The sequence below is a fragment of the Cetorhinus maximus genome, chromosome 1, assembly GCF_964194155.1.
Source record: "Cetorhinus maximus chromosome 1, sCetMax3.hap1.1, whole genome shotgun sequence".
In the NCBI taxonomy this organism is placed as follows: domain Eukaryota; kingdom Metazoa; phylum Chordata; class Chondrichthyes; order Lamniformes; family Cetorhinidae; genus Cetorhinus; species Cetorhinus maximus.
In genome coordinates this window covers 75338533-75350593 of record NC_135879.1, presented here as the reverse complement: position 1 = coordinate 75350593, position 12061 = coordinate 75338533, and the positions used below count along the sequence as shown (strand labels likewise).

General features: G+C 41.0%; 1 protein-coding gene across 1 annotated transcript; it reads left to right on the top strand.

Moving 5' to 3' along the window:
- The first annotated feature begins 227 nt into the window (after positions 1-227).
- Positions 228-11380, top strand: gpr78a (G protein-coupled receptor 78a). The gene is made up of 3 exons (XM_078542525.1): positions 228-932; positions 2039-2152; positions 11146-11380. The coding sequence occupies exons 1-3, from the start codon at positions 265-267 to the stop codon at positions 11378-11380; spliced, it is 1017 nt and encodes a 338-aa protein (XP_078398651.1). The 5' UTR covers positions 228-264.
- The last annotated feature ends 681 nt before the right edge of the window (positions 11381-12061 follow it).

Below are 12061 nucleotides of genomic sequence, written 5' to 3'. Positions count from 1 at the left end.
TAAAGGAGCCCGGCTGCACTGGTGAGAAGTGCAGGGACTGGGGTTACCGTCTGTCCCTTTTAAAGTCTTCAATTCTCCCTCCTCCAATCCGGTCCGGGACTTTGGACAGCTCCGATTCAGGGACGCTTTCTTCAGCATCCGTTGAGTGCGATTGCGGAGAGGAAGAAAAATGGGCATCAGAGAAGGTGCTGATGTTTCAACTGAATCTTTCTCAAGCTAAAAAGATGGGCTCTGACCTATTGCTATAAAGCGACCCTTTGAGAGATGGACTTGGCAGAAGTTCTACTGGTGCTGTTCATCGTTGTGGTGCTGATCATCTCCTTGTTGTCTAACTTGTTGGTGTTGATATGCTTCATCTACAGCTCCGACATCCGCAAGCAAGTGCCGGGCATATTTATAGTTAACTTGTCTTTCTGCAATCTGCTTATCACTGTTTTGAATATGCCAGCGACATTGCTGGGGATTGTCAAAAAACAACAGCCATTTGGCGATTGCATCTGTCAAACAGTTGGGTTTTTGGAAACGTTTCTCACCACGAACACTATGCTGAGCATGGCAGCATTAAGTATAGACAAATGGATTGCCGTGGTGTTCCCCTTAAGCTATGCCAGTAAGATGAGGTACAAGGACGCCGTGCTTATGATGAGCTACACTTGGGTCCATTCTCTCAGTTTCCCCGTGGTCGCAGTTTTCTTTACCTGGGTCGGTTTCAATAATATATACACATCGTGCACTTTGCATCTGCAAGAAGAAGTGGGGAGGAGACAGTTTACAGTGTTCACCATCGTCTTTCACGCCACCAGCTTTATGCTTTCCCTCGCAATATTGTGCTTTACATATCTGAAGGTCCTGAAGGTTGCACGCTTTCATTGCAAAAGAATAGACATTATCACCATGCAGACTTTGGTTTTACTGGTGGATATCCACCCCAGGTAATACCGTCTGACTTTTCAAACTGTTTTTAAAGTCCGTTGCAACAGGTTTCCTATGATGTGGGCGCCATAACTACTGAAGACAATGCAATGCAGTGTGGGTGCCGCAGAATGCATTTCAAGTGAACTAAACGTGTATTGTTTGACGTGAGCATAAACACCTATGTGTTCTAGGGGAGGCTAACCGTCATATGCAACAATTCCACTCTGTCTTGCGCCTTGTTATCAAATAAGGTTAAATAATCATATAATGTTCTTCCATAGAAGGAGGCCATTCGGTTCATTTTCCCTGTGCTGGCTCTTTGAAAGAGTTATCTAATTAACCAAATCCCCAGCATTTTCCTTATAGCCCAGGATCTTCTTGTTTCCTTTTCAATAATGCACTCATTTCCCTTTGGAAAGTCACTATTTCATCTCTACCAATCTTCCAGGCAGTGTATCCCGCTACCAAAGAGGCTATAAAGTTCTCACCATAATCTTTCCCAACCGAAAATTAACTTTCAACGGTTGCTGGTTTAAACCTCAATTTTATATTATCGGCATTATTATATGTGTATTATATATACAGAGTGCCATAATAAGCTCTCATAGCAGAATATAGGTACGTTTGTTTCCGTCATAGCTATGATAATATTTGATATCGTAGTTTTGTTACGAAGAGCATTTCCTCCCCCCCCCCCCCACCCCACCCCACCAAAAAAAAAGTACAGCAAACTATCGTTTTGAAGATGAAGGAGGGTATGCTGTAGAATAGAAGACAATTTGGTTTTGCAAATGATTTAGCTTCTATTGTGACAGAGAAAATAGAAAGGATTAAGAATGTTCCCCGGATTGTTCCGTGAGCAGTCATAGCTACCAATACGACTTGCTTAGAAACACAGTCATGCTATATTAAGGCAACAACGCTGTTACAGTTGGACATGAAATCATTTGATTAAAATTTCTCGTCTTTTGCATCTCTTCGTGCTGATTGGATTTTTTTTTGAACAAGCAAGGTGAAGTATTTACTCAAGTGATTATTTTCATGGTTCAGAGTGCCTCGGAACTCACCACATAGGTGTACCTGTTAACTGTGAAATTAAGTGCTGCTTTTCCTCTCATTTCAGTGTGAAACAGCGTTGCCTCGCGGAGCAAAGAAGTAGAAGACAACGTGCAACCAAGAAGATCAGCATTTTTATAGGGTCGTTTATTGTCTGTTTTGCACCATATATTATAACCAGGTAAAAAAAATTCTGACCCTCCTCCCTCTTGGCTATCGACAGTTTTCCAAATAATTGAGATTTTCTTATTAAGAACGGATAAGAAGTAATACAATTTAATTGGCAAAATCAGAAATAATGATGTATTAGTAAAAGAGCTGCTATAACATAAAGCAGTCCCTTGCTTTGCATTATTAATTGTCTTGCCAGTTCAGGGGAGGACGGACGTGGGTTTGTTTACGCACAATGAAATAATACAACCACAGGATTAGTCACAGCGGTTGTGCAATTCTGGGACTGTAATTCGTAACCAGTACACACGTCCAACCCAGTGAAGCATATCCAAGTTAACGGGAATGATCGTTGTTTTTCCCCCAACGGTAGTTACATTTAGGCCCGCCCTGTTAAACAAACAGCAGTGCATTGTAACCCGCTGCCTCTCCCTCAAAGTCACAAGTCAAAGTTAGCAGTACGCCTCCATGCGAATCGATTGCCCTCCTGTGCCCATCCTTAGGTTGTGTCAATGTCAGTAAGAACACTGAAACACAAAGCAAACACCGCACTACTGCATTGCAAAGACCAAGTACCGTGCTGAGTAGCTATTTGAATGCCTCATTTGCACTTCGCCACTTTCACGTAAACATTTTCGGGCCACAGGGAACAACTTTAAAAGATGTCATGTGATCCACACAGGTTTACATGACACATCCCGTCTTTTACTGACTGACAACGTGGCCATCATGTGATTACACAGTAAATATGATTTTCTAGTTCTGGGTACAAATGGTGAAATGTATAAATGGGTATTTTCAGCGATTCAAGGCACTTATCATAGTAGGTGGTAGAAAAGGGGAGACAGATCCAAGTTGACTGCAAGCCGTATCTAAAAGCAGCAAGTTTCACGCTACATCCTAGAATGATACATGCCCAGGGTAGTTATTTGCAAGGTGTCAATGAATGCACATTGAGATCCCTTCCAGAGCCCATAAAGGTGGCATGCATCGATCTTGCCTTTTACACACCAGCAGCGTCCGCAGCCAATAGCAACGTGGACCGCAAACTTTGCCTCATGCCTTACCTCGCGCTGGCTAAGAGCGTACCAGAAAACATTCTTAACAGATAGTGTCAACTGCAATCTAGATTGATCCATCCACCCGCCCAAGAGAAAAAAGCTTCAGTTGATGCAAAATGGATGTGTGGGCACAGCGGAAATCCCTGTCACAGGTTTACAATAACATGGGGGAGGGAAGCGGAGGATCAGTGCAGACTGCATGTGCTGGACTGGACGGTATGCGGGGCATCACAAACAATCGCGAGCCCATGGATACTTGCAGCTTGAGTCACTGGATAATAGAGCAGACCTGGAATGCTGGCTATTTCTGTCCCTCTCTAACCTCTTAGTTCAGAGACTTGACTACAGTGTCACCGTCCACTCCACCCCCCAACCCCCACGGTGCTAGAAGAGATTAGCTAAATCAGGACAGACAGAGATTAAATATGGATTCTTTCTGTTCTTTCTGGAGGTCATTTTAACCTAAACCAACCTTCAATAAAAAGTAAAACCGAGCAGTACATAAACTGGACAGTCAATCCGATCCCATCAGGTCCAGCTGGTGGGATAGATTGCAATAGTCCTGATGTCTCAGTGTTGAACACTACAGGACAGTTACCATTGACTCACTGGCTGCTGTGAAACTTCGACCTCCTTTTCATCAGAATCAACTTTGTAAAGTGTTGTATATGGGACAGAATCTCATTCAGTGTGATAGGAAGAGTATACTCTTTCAGTTAATTATAGCTTCTTACTGAAAATATACAAGCTAGGTTTCACAGCATAATGTCCAATCTCAAACAAAATTAGTTACCTACCTCTGTATTTTCCTATAGGGTCATAACAACCCTCCTCTTCGCTGACAAAAAACTGATCACAGTCCATGAAATATGGCCATGCAATTTGAATCAGTTCAAATGAATGTTGACAGTCTCTTTTAAGTGCCTCACAAGCATATCGACAAGGCTTCAGAATCGTATTGTTTTCACAACGTGGAGCAATGATGGAACAGCCCAGCAGCTTGAGATCAATATTGCATTCTCCAATTCAGCAAGTTGTCCAAGACACTGATAAGAACATACTCTGCACTTATCTCAGCTTCTGCTCTCGATATTTGACCAATCAAGTTAGGAAAGATAATCTTTGAGTAAGATACACCAGAACAGTAACTTGGATAGTTATTCAAACACTGTGCTGTAGAAACATAAAATAGAAGTTTGTTTAATTAGCTGCCCATAGCCACGCTCTGAGATAAGTTATGGTAACAGGCTGATCAGATCCCTATTTTCAAATGTGTGCATTAGGGATGAGTACTGATTCACAAAAAAACAGAAAGCAAGTTTCACTTTGATTTTGTCAGGCAATGGTAAATCTAAGCTTTGAAAGGCTCACAATTACATTCATTATTTATTTAAGTTTTACAGTAGGATTGTCTATTGCTGGAAAAAACAATTGAAAAGGCTGAACATTTCTTTTATCACAATGAAATCCCAGTAATCATTGCAATTATATCTTTACAAGGCAGTATGCTGTTTGACTGTAATCTGCACCATAACAGGCTGGGCTTTATACAACAAAGTTACAGCAATTCTCTTGAAGTTATGGAATATATACTATATTTTTATTTGTGTGAGAAACTTGGAATTTTGACAGGTTATTTAACTTTCAGATTGTTAAAGTGGGAATCATTGTATATGCCACTCTTGATGCGAATATTTTTATATATATTTGTTCATGGGGTGTGGGTGGCACTGGCTAGTCCAGCATTTATTGCCCATCCCTAGTTGCCCTTGAGAAGGCGGTGGTGAGCTGCCTTCTTGAACCACTGCAGTCCCTGTGGTTTAGGAACATCCACAATGCTGTTAGGGAGGGAGTTCCAGGATTTTGACCCAGTGACAGTGAAGGAACAGTGACATAGTTCCAAGTCAGGATGTGGACTTTCAGAAAAGCTCATGGAAAATGTATCTGCACATTTTAATTAAGTTGCTGAAAGTTCTTGTTAATCAACAAAAGGTTGTTCCCATTGGAACAGTTGAGCCATTTGACTGTGCCTAATCAGAATAAAATGGCAAGGCTGGATGCCACTTTAAAGTTGTTAGTACTGAGCAGAACATTGGTCTGAAAGAAAAGATTACTAACAATGCATTATCCACCTCATGAGCAGTCCTCATTACTGAAGTATGAACCAGTCCTTCTCCTTCCTTTCCCTTGGAAAGTTCAGGTTTTCTAGAGTAAGCCACTTGCAATGGCTTATCTTGCCGCTTCCACATCATTACCTCTGGTGTCCCCCAAGATCTATCCTTGGCCCCTTCTATTTCTCATCAACATGCTGCCCTCAGTGGTAATACTCAAACAGTGTCAATTCCCATAACACCCAGCTTTACCTCACCACCACTTCTCTTGGCTCCATCACTATCTCCAGATTCTCAGACTGCTTGCCGAACATCTACTATTGGATGAGCAAAGCTTTCCTCTAACTAAATATTGGGAAGGCCAACACCATTTTCTTTGGCCCCCACCAAAAGACTTTTTTTTTCTAGCGACTGACTCCGTCCTTTATCCCTGGCATTGTCTGAGGCTGAATCAGACTGTTCTGAATCTTAATGTTAGCTTTTTGACCTTGGGATGGCTTCCGACTACATATCCGCGCCATAACTAAGACAGCCTATCTTCACTGCCATAACATTGCCCAACTCTGCCCCTGCCTCAACACATCTGCTGCTGAAATTTCCACCCATGCCTTTGTTACCTCCTAGCCCTGACTATTCGAACACTCTCCTGAATGGCATCCCACACTCTACCCTCCATAAATATGTGGTCATCCAAATCTCTAGTGCCCATTTCCTTACTTCTGCCAAGTCATGTTTACTTATCACCCTTGTGCTTGCTGACCTGCATAGGCTCCCTGTTAAACACTGTCTTGATTTTAAAATTTTCATCCTTGCTTTCAAATCCCTCCATGGCCTCACCCGTTAGTAGCTCTGTAACCTGCTCCAACTCGTTAACCCTCCAAGATGCCTGTGCTTGCCAATTCAATCCTCTTGCATGTTGCTTATTTTAATCACAACAATATTGGTGGCCGTACTTTCAGCTGGCAAGGCGCTAAACTCTGGGCATTCCTCCCCAAGCCTTTCCACTTCTCTACCTCCCTTTCCTCCTTTAAAACAACTCTTAAAATCCATCTTTTTGACCAGACTTTTTATCATCTGTCCTAATAACTCCTTATGTGACAGATTTTGGTTGATAAAGGCCTTGGGACATTCCATTAACATTTAAGATGTTATTTTTGTTGTTGAAAAATTCCATCACATGAGTTGGATAAGGACTGCCAGCTTCACCATGGCTTGATTTGAGATTCCTTGGGATCTGTTAAATCCAATTAAAAATGTGTGAAGTATTCATTAGCCCATATTGTTGTCGTTTGGTGCTTCTGGCCTTGTCTTGCCAGGCTGACAGCGATTCTCAGGAGGTAAAATGAGACCGACGATTAATACAACTAGCACAAAATAAGACAGAATAGTCTAGAAACACACGGCAGTTCAGGCAGCATTTGTGGAGAGGGAATGACCAGCCTATAGTTTCCACTTTGGTGAAATTGACAATCCAGACACAAATTGCACTCAAAATTGCACTAATTGGCTAAATTAACTTTTGCTCAAATTTCAACTCGACATCTGCAAATGTCAAATCTTCCATGAACTAGCGCAATCAAGCAATGTTTTAGAATGCAATTATTTTTTATTTTTCTTGCGTTAATATTTTGTGATGCTTTTAAGCATGGTAACCTGGTGCAGTTTTATTAGTACCGCTGAAAATAAATTGAGCCTGAAAACTTAACATTTTTCAGGAGTGCCTCATCTACCAAACTTAATTTCAACTCACTGAAAGTGACTTTAGAAAACTGTACAGAGCCACTTACCAGTTCAACTGTCATAGAGTCATAACAGAATAGGAGGCCATTCAGCCTGTCAACTTCATGCCTGCTGTCTGCAGAGTAATCCAGTCAGTTCCACTTCCCCACTCTATCCCTTTTACCCTGCAAGTTTATTTCTTTCAAAAGACCAATCCCATTTCCTTTTGAAATAGTTAATTATTTCCACTTCCACCAGCCCCTGTAGGCCATGAATTCTAGGTCATTAAAATTTGCTGTGTAAAATAGTCCTTCCTCACATTCCCCCTGCATCTCTTGTCTAAAACCTTAGTCCCTGTACCACCAACTAATGGGACTAGCTTTTCTTGGTCTACCTTATTTAAACCTGTCATAATCTTGTACACCTCTTTCAAATCTCCTCTCAACCTCCTTTGCCCCAAAGAGAACAACCACAGCTCCTCCAACCAAACCTTGTAGCTAAAAATCCATTCTAGTAAATACATCTCCTCTGCACCCTCACTAAGACCCTCACATCCTTCCTAAAGTGTGCTGGTCAGAATTAGATACCATACTCTAGTTGTGGGCTAACCAGAGCTTTACAAAAGTTCAGCACACCTTCCCTGCTTTTGTCAATACTTCTATTTCTGAAGCCCAAGATTCCATATGCTCTGCTAACTAATCTCTGAATACGTCCTGCCACTTTCGAGGATCTATGCACAATGAACCCCAAGGTCCGTCAATCTCTGCATCTTCTTTAGAACTGTATGCCATTTCATCTATATTGCCTCTCCCACTCCTTCTGCCAAAATGCATCACTGCACATTTTTCTGTATTAAATTCCATCTGCCACTTGATTGCCCATTCTACTAGTCTATCTATATCCAATTGATTGGCATTACTGTTTGCCACACCTCCAAGTTTGATATCATCAGCAAATTTTGAAATTTTACTCTGCATTCTGCATTGGTGTACCCTATTCAGATCCTTATAAACTAAATATTTAAAAACTTTTAAAAGGTGCCTATTAGTGCCCTGTACCTAAAAAAAGTTCAATTTTATAGGCTGCCTCAAAGAACTGAATGTGATTAGTGAAGACTCACAATAGTAACTAAATTGACTGGGGGCCATGGCCAGTTATGTGGGTGGGGCCAACTTCTAATCCCATGATTTTCAAAACCAACTCCAAAGATCACAGAAACTGATGTGGCCTGGATTGAATTTGTGCTTGAAATTCCATGATCTTTTGTATTGGTTTGACTGAATTTGGATGAATTGCACTGAAACTCCAGAACAACTTAATGACACTTGTTAAGGCACAGCAGTTAGTAAAGGCGGAGTTGTTCAAATCCCAGAGGGAAACTTGAACAACTGTCATAACCTATATTTTCAATTGGTATGTTTGAGGTGCAGCTCTAAATTCAGTAGTAAGACCACCAAGCTTCGTGAGGTTTTTTTTATATAAAACTAAATTAAACTTTTATTAATTTAACAAGAAATTAAACACATACACATGTCTACAAATTACTACCATAATAACTTTTAAACAAATCCTCAAATTAATCACTCCCACGTAAATATTCACCAAGGCAACAATAACCCAAAGACTTTAAACAGACACCAGGCAAAGCACATTTGACTTTACAAATTCAAAATGAGGAAACAAATCTTGCAATTTGTTTCCTTTCCAGACAGTTGTAGGCTTACAGACTGGTTAGATGTTAAATGCCTCTGACTCACACACAAAATCCCCTCTCGGTTTATACCTAGCTTTCCCTTTGAATGTAAAATTTTCATTGTATTACTACGAGGTTTTTTAATGTTACCTCTCCTAACAATAATCCTTTCATTTCACCAATTGTATTAGTAATATAAACACATTGCTTGGTGTCTCCCAGCTAGGTGCAAGATTTTACCCTTTCTTTAGAATGGTTCATTCAACAAATGCAAATGTACTCTTTACCTGCTATCCTTATGTTTATCTGATTAACATCTCAAATTATTATACATCAAAGCGCCCAGGTGAGGTGGCTTTAGTCCAATTAAGCCACACATGGACATAGACACAGACCCTACTACAATTCCAATTTAAAAATAATTTCCAATAACATTATAGACATTAAGCTCTTCATGACACACTATAGGCCCTGTTTTAGCATTTGCATAATGCATAAATGGTTCATAGTTCCTCAAAACAACATGACCATAATGGGTCCTTACACTTAACGATAATCAGCATTGATTTAGTGAAGCTGGAGAGTTTTCCCAAGTTAACAGCATCCTCCATTGTTTTGATCCTATGCCAATAGTACACCAGAAGCACAATTGAAACAAAGAAAACTGCCGCTGACATGTGTGTGCAATAAATACACTGATATGGGCCAACAGCCTCAAAACCAATAGAAAAGGTGGTAGTCCATTCAACTTACTTACAGGTAACATTGAACACGTATTGCTGTTCAGACACAAAAAGACCCATATAGCCTTTGGTGCACTGTGCAGATGTCGTGAAAATGATGAGATATAACTCCAGTTTTTCTTCAAGCATAGTAAATGCACCTGTTGTTTTAATCAAACAATATTGCTAAATTAGTGCTGGAGAATAGCGTGACAGGACACACTGTGAAAAGCCAATCCTGTGTTGAGAGTGGATTCAATCTAAAAGACATATGACAAACAGGAGGATAGCTTGGCCTAGAAGGAATGAGAAACATGACAGACAAAAATCCATGCTGCAGTGTGGGGGATGATATTTAGTAACCCCTTGTGCCTTAGCTGGTAACTCTCGACCAACTCTGAACTGTAAATAAATAAACCAGTGTACGCTATTCTAGTGTGTGCAATGTGAAATGCATGGAGGGGGCAGAGAGCCATGTGGTTTGCTTCGAAGCTGAGGAGGGCCATGCAGTTCCAAATGGAACGTGAAGAACTGATGTGAATCTTAAGTCCAAAACTGAGGACCGGCCCAGCATGCTAAATGCATTTCTAGATTAACATTTTCATTACAGGTTATAATCAATCAAATAGCAAGCAAGTTTTACATCCCAAGTTGTTGTTTCAAAGAAGCTTGGATGTGCTCCTACAGGAATGCAGAAAGTTAGTATGCAGGGGCAGCAAGTAATTAGGAAGGCAAATGGCATGTTGGCCTTTATTGCAAGGGGATTGGAGTACAAAAATAAAGAAGTCTTACTACAGTTCCACAGGGTTTTGGAATAGTGTGTGCAGGCTTGGTCTCCACATTTAAGGATATACTTGCATTAGAGAAAGCACAATGAAGGTGCACTAAATTGCTCCCTGGGAAAAGGGGCTTGCCCTATGATGAGGTGGAGTAAATTGGGCTTATATTTCTCTGGAGTTTCGAATAATGAGAGGCAATCTCATTGAAACGTACAAGATCCTGAAGGGGCTTGATAGGGTAGACACTGAGAGGTTGTTTCCACTGGTTGGGGAATACAGAACACAGGGGCACAGTCTCAGGATAAGGGGCAGATCATTTAGGACTGAGTTGAGGAGGAATTACTTCACTCAAAGGGCTGTGAACCTTTGGAATTCTCAAACCGAGAGTTCTGGATCTCCATCATTGAATATATTTAAGGCTGGGATAGACAGATTTTTTGTCTGTCAGGGAATTAAGGGAGATGGGGATTGGGCAGGATCATGGAGTTGAAGCCCAAGATCAGCCATGATGGTATTGAATGGTGGAGTAGGCTGGAGGGGGCATACCGTCTACTCCTGCTCCTATCTCGTGTCCTCTTGTGTTTCTGAAGCAGATGGTGCTGAAAATATTCAAATGGATGATTGCACCGACTAATTGGGAGGAGGGAATTTTTTGTGTGGGAAGTAAAGATAACAGTGGCCCCTCCAACTAGGAAGACTATATGGGGATATTCCGATAGATGGAGTAGGGTGGGAAGGAGCTGGTGGGGAGCATACACACCGGTATAGATCAGCTGGACCCAGTGGCCTCTTTCTGTGCTCTAAGTTATGCAATAGGAAGGGGATGGTATTCCCGCTGGTGATTTGATTGCAATATAAATTGCAGACCTTTACAACACCGTTAATGAAGCCCGTCTGGTTTTCTGCCCTGACGCACAGGTTGATAGAACTGCTTCCCTTTGTGACCATTAACTACTACTGGGGAGTTCTGAGTAAGTGCCTCGCCTACTCCAAAGCTGCTTCGGATCCTTTTGTCTACTCGCTGCTGCGTCAACAGTACAAGAAAGTCCTGGTCAACATAGTCAACCGGATACTCAAAAAGGATTTGTATCCTTCCTCTGGACACAACAGCTCCTTGGATACAGAGAACGATTACTGCCTGCAGAGAATCTGAGCGGCGCCTTTAGCCGTCCAAGTGATCCCTTAATTTCACCAACTGTAAGTGAAAATTCTGCCAGTGGGGAGACTACATGCACTTTTTGATCATTCCAATGTTGTGAAGGAAACTATAAGAGCCAAAGGCAAATGTCTTTTTATGATATTACATATTTTATTGAAAGAATGTATTCTGGTCCGAGTTTCCGTCTTTTTTCTGTAAATATTTGTATTTTCGCAGTTTTGTGCAAATTATTATTATCCAGCTTGAGTATTTATATATATATATATATATAGGGAAGGAGTTGTCAGTCGAGACTATCTGTTTGCATTGTATCACTTAAACTTCGTTAGGCTTTCTATAGAGCAGTTACAGAATGAATACACTTCTTGAAGAGTAAGATGTTATTCATTAACCTAAGTCCTGTGCCAAAAGTTAAAGCATTCATGATCCTGTTTAAAACAATAACTAAAAATAAATAAAGGAAAATGGAACGCTGTTAAAGATCGATGCAACTCCTTCAAACATTTGAGTTGAACGGTGCCCACAGTGTACTCTCCAAGTCCTTGATTTAGACTAGATTTCAGGGCGGCGGAACCCGCTGTGAGATTAATACTGAACTTGTTTACGGTGTTTACATTCGATGTGAGCTTCGCGACAGATAATGAAGCAACAATAAACGTTTCATGAGACCACTTG